The 11747-nt window shown below is 40.8% G+C and overlaps 1 protein-coding gene across 3 annotated transcripts in view; it reads right to left on the bottom strand.

The window, feature by feature from the left end:
• Positions 1 to 4371: 4371 nt before the first annotated feature.
• The window catches only part of unc13bb (unc-13 homolog Bb (C. elegans)), a 79693-nt gene continuing 72317 nt past the window's right edge, over positions 4372 to 11747 (bottom strand). The window contains exons 31-40 of one of the 3 annotated variants that reach the window (XM_074690000.1): positions 10552 to 10640; positions 10312 to 10458; positions 10092 to 10215; positions 8341 to 8394; positions 8131 to 8208; positions 7853 to 8000; positions 7638 to 7694; positions 7407 to 7496; positions 7164 to 7323; positions 4372 to 5486 (exon numbers count right to left, since the gene is read on the bottom strand). In XM_074690000.1, coding sequence (XP_074546101.1) covers positions 5207 to 5486; positions 7164 to 7323; positions 7407 to 7496; positions 7638 to 7694; positions 7853 to 8000; positions 8131 to 8208; positions 8341 to 8394; positions 10092 to 10215; positions 10312 to 10458; positions 10552 to 10640 — 1227 coding nt within the window. In that variant the 3' untranslated portion in view covers positions 4372 to 5206. The remainder of the gene's footprint in view (positions 5487 to 7163; positions 7324 to 7406; positions 7497 to 7637; positions 7695 to 7852; positions 8001 to 8130; positions 8209 to 8340; positions 8395 to 10091; positions 10216 to 10311; positions 10459 to 10551; positions 10641 to 11747) is intronic. The other 2 variants (XM_074689999.1, XM_074690001.1) reach the window with 2 other exon arrangements.

Genomic DNA, 11747 nt, shown 5'->3' with positions numbered 1-11747 from the left:
ATGTGTGACACACACACACAGACGCGCGCACACACACCTATAAAATCAATGCTCTGAGAGCTATCGGCCCCAGAGATTTCCTTCCACCACCAGTTTTGCCAAATTTTAGAAAAACTAACAAAAATCTGCCACATTACCTCAAACAAAGAGTCCTTCAAACCCGGCTCACATGTAGACCCACTGGACCACGGGACCAGAAACAAAAGAGGGAGAATACCTCTTCCCCCCCTCCTCTGCTTCCGCCTCAGATAAAGTCAACCGTCCCTTTGTTTTCGGCCTCTCTAGCCGTCCAGGTGCAAACCCAGTCCAAAGGAAGACCAGGAGGCTGAACTGGGCCCTCGAGCTGGATGAAGCAGCCGCAGGATGGACGACAGGTGAAGAGGGGAAGTGGGAGAAGCACCCCCAGATGAGTTTCAGGTCCGGAGCTGGATCCCTGTGTGCCTAACAGCCGAAGGCCTGAGCAAACAGAGCAGTGATCTTTGGACCTGGATGGGGGAGCAGGAAGGAGTGGAGAGGCAGTAAAACAACCGAGCAGGTAGACGGCTGCAGCCAATCAGAGCTGTGCTCAGGAGCTCTGTAACACACCCTGAGCTCTGTGTGTGTGTGTGTGTGTGTGTGTGTGTGTGTGTGTGTGTGTGTGTGTGTGTGTGTGTGATCCCACCTCGAACATACACACATTTTCACTATCAGCTCCTGAAGTCCAGTGATCGTTAAGCTTTTCATCACGGCTCTGGGACAAACAACACATTTGTGTGTGTTTGAAAAACATGCATTTTCCCTCCTTCAGTGAGTCACATGACCGGCTGCACTCAGCTTTTAATTAGTGTGTGACATCATCACCAACTGCCGCATTGTGAAGAGTGAAACTGACAAAAGTTTCACAAACAACTCCTCATAAAGGGCACAATTTTGACCAAATTGCTTTTCAAACAGGATCGTTTTTTAGGAATTTTTGTCAGGAATCCATCCATGACATTTTTAAAGCTGTACAACTTTTAATTTTTTTGTCTAGAGGCCCAAATGTGGCAGCTTGCGTGGAGCTGATCCATCTACTCCCATTCATTCTAAAGGGGGAAGCTGAGAGGGCTTCTTTGGGGTTCACCAACTTTGAGGGCTTGTCATTTGAAAACCGTTTCCGGACTAACAACTTAACGAAGAGCTTTTGTAGAGCAGGGTCCACTCTGTCATCTGAGCAAATTTAAAGCCAACACCATTTATGGTTTCGGAGTAGATCATTTTTGTAGAAAGGCCAAAAATGTGTGAAATTCTTATTTTGAAAGGCAAATTGCCAGCTCCCTACCTATTTTGTATGTCTCAATGATATGAACATTTTGACATTGGTTTGATCTCTCTACGACATTCCTACTTCCTATCAGAGCCATTTTAGTGTTTTTTGAGTGCCATATAGTGATGGTATCATGTGAGTTGTGTGCCAATGTTGGTGAGTTTTTGAGCACATTTTGGGGGTCAAATCAGAGCTCAGAGACCGGCGTAAGAAGAAGAAAAGAATGAAGCAAAAACAATAGTTACGTGAAGTCACAAAGGCAGCCATCTTGGCACTGCTGGAAACTGAAGATCTTCAAGACAAAGCGAGTCCAACATGGTCCCACCAAACTGCAGCAGGTGGAGGCAGGAAACGTCTTTCTACCCATGAGATGACCGAGCACTCATAGTTCCTGGGTCAGGAATCGTGCTCAGACCTCCAGGGACCTTAAAAGAGCGGGTGCTGTGGAGAAATGTCACCTGTTCAGCAAGGACAGGTAGAAACCGACTTCTTGAAGCTGGTCTGAAGTCACACAGGGCACAGAGGAAGGAAGGAAGACCCGGGTCCTCTCTGCTAGGGATCAAGGATTGGACTGTTGGGGGACTGGGTGAAGGTTCTCTTCAGGGATGGATCCAGTTAAGAGCTGGTGTCCACTCCAGACAACTTCCTAGTTAGGAGGAGACCTGGAGAAGATACAGACCAGACTGTCTGACCCTACAGGAAAAACCTGGGGGTGGATCGATGATGGTCTGTGGATGAACCAGGTCACATACAGGTCTACTCCTGAAACCAGTCTTCTTCCATCAGCTGGAAAACTCTTTCCTGACTCCGAGAACTGGATTTTCCAATAAGACACTGCTCCTTACCACACGGGGAGGTCAGTTAAAACCTGGATGGAGAGCCTGAACATTGAACCCTGCCTTGGCCGGATCATTCTCTGAATCTTAATCCAGCTGAAAACCTGTGAACATCATCAAACTCCAAAAACAAAACAGATCTGTTTAAGTCTAATGACTAAAACAGACAAAAACAAACATGGACAGCCTGAAAGCTCGGTTTTTGGCAGTACCAGAGCTGTTAATGTAAAAACCTCAGAAATTTTGTTTTTTTTATCAATAACACACAGAAAGTGGCGAGCCAGCCCACACATTAAACTCTTAAAACTTTAACTCAAAGGTGGTCAAATCATTTTTTTACATGGCTGTACTGAAGAATAAAAACACAAAGACAAATTTGTGAATATTTCTCAAATACTTTATACAAAAATGATTACCTGGAATGTTTACAGGGTGACAAAATAGACGACAACACAAAAAACAAGAACTGTGACTTGTTGACTATGGTACTTATGTAGAGATAGTGCAAGGGTTAACAGTTTAGAAAATATAGAAATAAAAAAAAAAAAAGTGAGCAGTTACAAAATGGCACAAGGAACATTTATATCACAGATTGGCTAAGAAACATTTCTCCTCGTCAACAAATGACATCATTTATCATCGTGGGTTAAGGGACTATAAAAAGAGGAACATCCATCCTTTCTGAAGATCAGTTTATTATTCGCCCTTTGTTTAAAAACAAGCTTCCTGGCACATCTCACGTTACTACGACTGAAATCATTGTAGAATATCAAGGAAAGTCATCTTTCGCACAAACGTAACACATGGCAAAGAAACTCAGATTTATTTACAGTTTTTGCAATACTATCAAAACGAGCAACCCTTGGAAAAGATGTTGGACGTAAGGAAGGGAAGAGGTCATTCCTCATTTCTCTGAGCTCCAGAAAAACATACGAGTGAAACTTTTCTAAATAAGGCCACACGCTTTGTGAGAGAATGGGCGGGAAGTCGACTGTAAACCACGAGTGGTCCTACACTCCTGACCAACTCTGCATTTAGTAGGTGTCAAAACTTTCAGATTACGTGATATTTCTTACCAACAGCTCTAAACGTCACATTAAGTCGATCATCTTCCTAACGTGTGCAGTGCTTCTGCTTGATTCATGTTAACTCTGTGAAGGAACTTGAGACCTGCAGCTCCACGTTGAACTGTGCAAATTCTGAGCAACACATTTCTGTATCCAGTGGTAAACAACAACAACAACAACAGGCAAAAATAAATACGTATAAAAACAATAAATAAAATAGTAACATCATTGTTACACGAGGCCACATTAGCCAGGAGTTGTTGATGCAGTAAATATATAAATACAAACGAAATTCACCTCTAACGTACAGAGTGGTGAGAAAGCAGGAGCAACAGGACAGGGCAAGGCACACCATCAACTCTGAAATGAAGGGTCAAACTAAGGGTTTAAGTACCTCCCATTCAACCATCACCTGCACAAGATCAAAACAGGAAACCAGAACGATATTTCCACAGCTTCATGTCCACTCTATTCAACAGTGGTTTGACCTTAACCAGCACTGCTCGCTAGCTACCAGTTACTCATTCAGCAGTATTTTCACATTGACTCAGAGATCACAGAAGGGAAGCCCGATTCCAACAGTTATCAATAAACAAAAAAAAAAAAGAAGTTGATTTTATGAGAAAACAGTATTAAGTCATTATAAGATAAAAAATCAAAATTATTACATAAAAAAAAAACAAAATTATGAGATAAAAGAGTCATACTTATGATTTAAAGAGTCAAAATTATGAGATTAAAAAGTAAAAAATAATGAGATGATAAAGTCATATTTATGAGATTTATGTCAAAATTATTAAATAAAAAAATCTCGTTTCACGAAAAAATATTTAAAAAAATATGGCGTATAACTGATTACTAAATTTTGACTTTAATGTCATAATAATAAATTGTATCCTGAAAAAGACTTTATCTCATAATTTCCATTTTTATTACATAATATTGTAATTCTTTGATGTAATTTTTTCACTTATTAATCTAATAATTATTATTTTGTTATCTCAAGATTATGAATTTTTATCTCATAATTTTAAATTAATTTTTTTATAGAACTTTGACCTTTTTTATCTCATAATTATGAGTTTTTGGAATTGCCATCTTAAAATTAAGACTTTATTTACTCATAAATTGGATTTTTTAATCTCATATTTTTTTTATTTTTTTTTTATTTCAATTTCAATTATTATCTTATTTCAATGGCTTTTTTATTGTTTTTGATTGTTTTTTTTTGTAATTTTTACATCATAATTTCAAAAGAATGATTTTCTTAATCTCATTTATCTCAATTGTTATATAATAATTTAGACTATTGTATCATAGTTTTTTTTATTTCATCTCATAGTCTGATATTTATAACTTTTTTTAATTTCATTTTTTTTTATTTTTATGTCATAATTATTAATTTTATAGCTTATTATTCTGATTTTTAAAAAAATTTATTATTATGAATTTTTGTTGCGTAATTATGACTTCATTATCCCTGATTATATGTTTTTTATTTTTTTTTATTTTTTAACTGTCAGAAATGGGCTCATATCATAGAAAGAGAAAGAAAAGAGTTTGTTTTTCTTCACGTCACACATTCACAATTTTCAGGATGTAAGGCATTCAAACGGGGCCACGGTTTGAGAGTTCAGGTGGTGTTATTGCACGACAACAGAGGGGGGGTGTGGAAACACTTTTGGCAGTCTGGCGTCCTCTGTTCCTCTGTGGCGTCAGCTTGTGGGTTGAAAGAAAAGGTTAAACTGGTGACGACCTGATGAAACAGCTGGTGAGCGTGAAGGTTGAGTGGGTCCGTGTCTAAGTGGTTGTTTGCTGTACAGCAGCTCTGCACATAATGTGACACAGAAAATGAGATGTTTTTTCTCCCACAGTGGAAGGTAAACCTGACAGTGTGTCGTGAGCTTGGCAGAGACACACACACAGTGAACAGCAGCTAAGACACTTCAGAGTCTGATAAAAAGAGTCATCGATGGAAATAATTTGCTCCTTTTCATGAGATCGTCCCTGATGTCTACTCATCTGCCCTCCTCGGCTGATCGGGTCTCTGATTTTAGTCGCACAAACTCCTTGGCCACGTCATCGTTGGAGCGCTGAGAGAGGATTCGCATGGCGGTGAGGCCGGTGTCGTCCATGTGGATGCGTTGGCCCAGCGGGCACCAGCAAGCACAGTTTCCCTTGACGTCCTTTAGTTTGATCACAGTCAGGCCGACCACCCTGTCAGCGCGGCCGAAGCAGTAATCTTTGACGCAGACCTGCAGCTCGTAGCACTCGAAGCCCTCCTGGTTACCCAGGACACTGCAGAAACACAACACAGGAGTTTGAAAGACTCGATATTTCAACGGCGTAGCAGCAGGTCATCGTTTTAAAGCAGCGCTGGGAAAACGCTTTCTTCGACACCAATCATGGCTTCCTGTGGGGAAGAAGCTAAAATAACAGAGAGAAAAGTGGGACTCACAGTTTCTCAGGAATGATCTGTGATAGCCCCCTCTGGCATGTGGGGTACCCCAGGGGTCAGTTCTGGGTCCCCTTCTATTCTGTCTTTATATGCTGACCCTGGGGTCGGTTTTTAGGAATCGTGGTATTCCTTATACATGTGTTATGCTTTTTATTTTTGTAATAGTTTTACTGTTTTGATGTTTTTGTTGGCCACGAGCACAAGTTTTAAACATGCTGGATAAATAAATCTGATATCGACAAGGGGGTGAAAAACCCCTGGTAAATTTCCGGGAAGTGAATGCTTTGGCTTTTTGGGACATTTTAAGAGTTCTGTTGTCTAAAAATATTTGATAAATGTAAAAATTCTTCGGTTTTTGTTTTTCTGTGAAAAAAACATTTTGTGAAATTGGAGTTGCAACAAAAATTGAATATGACTTTTTGGAGGGAGAGATAAGGAATATGTCTCGGCTGTTGAAAATATATGAATCTTCTTTATTTTTTCACAATTTAAGGTTTTTTTTGTTCTGTTACAGAAACCATTACAGTTCTAAAAACTGATCAGTGACATTTATAAAAGTTGTATCAGGCATATTTGTATGTATGTTCGCTCATTGCAGATATTCATGTGTATATTCATGAAAGTTAGACTCAGGAAAAATTCCCAAAATTCCCTGAAAGTTAGTTCATCATCATTTAAAAATATTGCACTGGAAATGTTTGCATACATGTCAGCTTATAACAAAACAAACCGTTAAATATTTATACATGTGTAAGACCACCAGGGAAATATAAATTCCCCAAGTTTTCTCAAAATTTCCTAAAATTCCTCTTTATTTCTGAAAATTCCCATTAAGTTTCCAACTTTTGAAAACACGTCAATTTGCACGACTAGGGCGATTTGCTTTTCTCACAATTCAATTTTTTCACAAATTTTGGGGTGCCTGATTTAAATTGCGATTTTTAATTTGCTTCTTTAAGACCAGATCAAGTGAAAAAGTTGAATGATGATGATGATGATGATCTACAGATTATATCAGGAGCCATATTTTCCCAAAAAACTCACATCGCATGAGTCAGATTTTAGGGACTAGTCAGGGGATCTGACACCAATAAACAAATAAACAAAGACTAAAATAAAAGACTTTAAAAAAAAAAAGAAAAAAGATTTTTGAACAAAAAATACTGGTACTTCAATACATCAATTTTTCTCTTTTCCTTGTTTATTTTTCAGCCATTTGAAGACTAATTATTTTCACTGAGGGGCTGAAACCTCCAACAGACTCAAACAACAAACCAAGGAGAAAGAAGTTTTTCTGCCCTCAATTTGATCAATCATGTCATCGTCAAAGCTTATAATAAATTATGGCAATATAACATCAGTGATTTAGCATTTTATCTTATCATCATCTTTAATATCTGTCCCTTTTGGTTAATCAGAGCAATGACTTGGAGATGTGAGAATTAAAGTGTAAATGTAATCATGTAGAAAAAAAAAAAGATGTGTTGATAGAAACGAGAACGGCTAAGATTACGTACAAATGGAAGGCCTCATTGAACTTTGGAGACCAGCTGTTGTTCTTGGATTTGGTCTGAAACCTGCGTTTCTTGTCGCTGAGGTTCGGTCCAATCATGGTGATTTCCACAAAGGGTCTGAACATGCCAGACGTCTGCCACTTCAGGTCGTTGGCTCCAATGACTGAAGACGTAAAGAGAAAAATCAGATCAGATTCTTAGAGTAAAGATTCAATATAATCAGCCCTGAATGATAAAAAAACAGACCTTTGGCTGTGACTTTTCTGTCGCCCTTTGCAGGATTGTGCAGCTCGATCTGGACGGACACTTCCCCTATCGGTTTATCCGTGCCGGACCCTGTGTGAAGGAAAAACAGACGCTTCAGTGAGCTTACATTCAGCCCAGAGAGAAGGAGACATAGGGATAGATATGAGGCAGGGTTTGAGCCTCCCAGCGGATAATAAAGGTGAAAAAAGAGCGTGAGTAAGGGAAACCTACCCCTGCTGGGCTGTATTTTTTCATTAGGGGTAAACCTTATACCCTTTCCATTGTGCACTGAGACACAGGCAGCAAAAAAAGATCAGGAGAAAAGAGCAACGACACGTCAACAAACACAACAGGTGAAAAAAACACGCAGCGTGCACATGCTGCCCTCTGCTGGCCCAATAAGGAGAAACATGACAGATGTGTTACGTGGCAGCAGCTTGACTCACCTTGTGCATGTTGGGTGGTCACAAAGGTCTTGATGAGTGTGTCTGTGGTCTGTGTGTAGAGGGACAGAGCGTGACGTAGCGAGGACAGCTCAGGACTCTTCTCCAGGTACGCCTTCTTCAGCCCGCTGCCTCCTGCGTGGAAGTATTGCTGCACAGGAAATAAAACTGTAATTCTCCAGCAAATTCATCTTAATGCATCAAATTTACCTCCTGATTTTATCATTTCTCAAAACTAACACGACCCATCTAATGAACCAGAACCTGCAGCGTAAACTGACCTTGATCGTGTCCAGAGCCACGTCCATCACAGCACACTGCCTGGGAGAAAGGCTCTTAGCCTCCCCCGCCATGTGATCCTGCAAATCCAAATGTTGTGCAAACAGATGAGCTCATTCCTTAAAATACATCACATCTCTAAATGAGCTTAAATTTAAAAACAACAATAATATTCTCTTTACAGATCAGGATATTTGAAAGCACTCTAATACCTTGAGTTTGGAGAGCTGACCCAGTTCTTTGGCAGCGGAAAGAATCTGTGCACCCTGAAAAAAAAAAGATGAGTCGTTGTTTTGTTGTTTTATAGAAGTGCTTAAAGGTAGAGTCTGCAGGAGTTTTCTTTACTTGTTAGTAGTACTGTCAGCGTATTAAAAAAAATAATTGAATTAATTACAAGATTTGTAATTAATTAATCGAATTAATCGCATTTTAATCTCATCCCCAAATAAAGAATCTGAATTCTAGGATATTACAAAAGTGTAGTGCATGACTAATCAAATGAATACATGAAGAAGAGGAGAGTCCACTCTTCTCATCTTTCAACCATGGCTGCATTGTTTACATGTGAAATCAGCTGTTAGCAGCCTGTAGCATGTCAATGCTAACTGGTGCAAGGCCCGATGTTTCCCACAAGGTGAGATGAAGGAGGTGAGGATGACGTGCTGGTTCTCAGGTGTGAGTTAAGAAGTGACGACATGGACCTGTCCTTCCATCCATCGTTATTGGGAACGTAAGATCTATCTCCAATAAGATGGACGAGCTAGCTGTGCTAACCCAGCAACAGAGGGAATACCAGAGGGCAGAGTAGCATCATGCTATTCACAGACATGGCTAACAGAGCTAACACCAGACACCGAGGCCACATTGGAAGAGCTTCACCTGCTGTGAGCAGACAGGATCCAGGAGACAGAGACTGAACAGACTGCTGAAGAAGCTCAGTCCTGGACCCTGTGGAGGTGGAGGCTGGCTGACTGGACAATGATGGACAAGCTGTCAGCATCTATTTTCTTATGGAGCTTTTTACACTTTCTATACTCTTTCTTACTTTGTTTTCTTGATTGCTGCTGTGACTTCAATTTCGTTGTACTTGTTACAATGACAATAAAGTTCTATTCTATTCTACATAGTCAGAGGAAACAAGACTATTTGGGTCTTAAAAAATCGTTCAAGATGCTCTGAAAATGGCCGGCAGCCAATTGCGCTGATTATATAACACATTAATTTGAGGTGTAATTAATTAATCCAATATAGCATTAAAACGACAGCCCTTCTCATCAGTAAACACAGCATTCAGACTTAGCTCCTCCTCCTTGGCTCAGTGCCAGCTGCAGCACACACCCACAGCCTCCAACCGTGACTACATGAACACACTAGCCCAGCAACCACCTGTAGCATCACGTTTCTACGTGGAAGAAACTCGAGGGCCGTGCACCTGACTTAGCATGTTAGCACAAACAAACCACGGGTATTTGACACATAGCTGGTTAGCAGAAAGCTAACTCTGCTCTTCGAGTTCTTGAAACTGAGTGAAAGTGGAGCCAAGCTTCACCCTCGTTTAGGAAAAAGCTTTACCTGTTTGGAGTTTCATTTCACTTTGGTTGTTTTTCTTTCTCTGTGCTACGTCAGCTATCGTAGCCGCTCAGATTAGCCTTTTTTACTTGCTAATCAACACGCAAAGTTACATGTGCACTGGGCGCACTCTGATTGGCTAAGGTAACCACGCTTACTTCCTGGTCGGAAACATCCTGACACAACCCAAACATCAACATCCAGGCAGAGGAGGGGGTTCGAGGCAGACACAGACACTGACACGCATGTATAGAGGCCCAGAGGAGACAATTGAGCAGAATTATTCCTGTAAAATTTGACTTTTTTTTAGGAAAATCCTGCAGACTCCACCTTTAAAGACCAATCATCATAGTAGCATCCACACATGCTGTGTTTAAACGGTGGGTTGTCTTACAAAGGTATCGTTTCCCTGTGGTAGAACAATTGTCTTCTCCAGGCTGGTCATCACGATCCTCCACAGCTCCTTCAGCACACGCTTCAACACAGTCTTCTCACACACGGTGGCGAACAGCGTCAGCCTGAAAATATTCACAAAACAGAAAAACAAAAGCGCTCAGTCTGATGAGATACAGAGAGGCTGTGGGTTGGTCTAAGATCCTGACAAATCCACTCACTTTCCATCCAGAAAGTCCATCAGCGGTCGGAGCATGTTGTCAGAGTCGCCGTCCACCTGGTTTTTGTTGTTGGCGTTGAGCGGTCCTTTGATCTGATACAAGAGAGACGACATCTGTCGCATGCACTCATTGATCCGGACCTGGAAACTGATCAGAACAAACACAGAAACAGATTAATCCACAGAGAGACGGTCCTGGTTCCCCTGTTAGTGTCTGTTTCAGGCTCCTGGGTGATGCTACCTGTTCCCAAACGTCCTGCTGAGCTCATCCAGCACGTTGTTCAGTTTGACCTGCAGGTCGTTCAGCAAGTCGCCGGCCTCAGCGTCCATCTGTGAAAAAACAGAGACAGAATCCAAGAGGTCATTGCTTCAAGTTTTCTGACAGACATTTATACATTTATTCAAGGGGCAAAGACCTGATACATGTTGGAAAAAAGAGATACTGAGAAATCAGCTACTGCTGTGACAGGAAGTAAAAAACTGCTCTGTGGACATTAATAAAAAACACTCTTTGTCTCCGCTCCACCTGGTCCGTCATGTCATAGGTAACACGCAGCCGACATTTTTTTGTGCAGAGCTGTAGCACATAAATTCAGCACAGGGAAGATCGAGCGGGACAGGAAGTTGTGACCAGAAACTACCTAAAATCACCCAGAGACTTTCAAAATAAAACAAACTCAAATCAGTTTGTTTTCATCTTCACTACGATGATAAATTGACATGATGTTTCCACTCCACTGCAGTAGATGGCGCCAAAGAGCTAAACCTGCTGTATGTTGCCCATAAACTGTGTAATAAATATAATCTGAAAGTATTTTCAAAATCTTTTATTCCTTGATGATGTGGGTTTTGATGCTGTAAACATCAAGTTTTCTCTCTGTTCTTGGGTCAGTTAGTTTAAAATCATTTGAAGTTTAAAGGTCCCATATTCCCATATCACTTTATTAAGTCTTTTAGTGAAATTTGTGGGTCTTTGTCTTTCCTCCCAGCCCACAACATGTGATATTTAATGACCAAACCTGTTCTTAGTAGAGCTTGTGAATGTAAAATCCTGACCTAAAACGAGCTGTTTGGATTTTGGGGATTTGCCGACGTCAGCGATTCCCTTTTTTGACCAATCAGGAGCAAGTCTGACCTGAGAGGTCCACCGGAGCAGATACCCCCCGAACCCCCTCCCAATGCCAAAGTTGAAGAGCCATCACTGCTCTGTTTTTGTCTGTAAACAGCCACATAGCTCCATGCTCAAGCTTCCCATCTCAGAAGAAGACAGACTAAGTGTCTAGAGTTCATTTATCAGGAAATGTTCCTGCTACACTCAGTAAAACTGAGCATGTGTGTGCTAGTCACTTCATGGCCGACTGCTTTTCCAACTTTGGACAGTCCAACAGAGGGCTAGCCAATAGACTGGTCCTGAATCCAGGCGCATTACCAACCATC

Source organism: Halichoeres trimaculatus, unplaced genomic scaffold (genome assembly GCF_033239565.1).
Source record: "Halichoeres trimaculatus isolate MK-OKI-2021-1 unplaced genomic scaffold, fHalTri1.1 fHalTri1_scaffold_16, whole genome shotgun sequence".
Lineage (NCBI taxonomy): Eukaryota > Metazoa > Chordata > Actinopteri > Labriformes > Labridae > Halichoeres > Halichoeres trimaculatus.
This window is presented reverse-complemented; position numbering and strand designations above follow the sequence as displayed.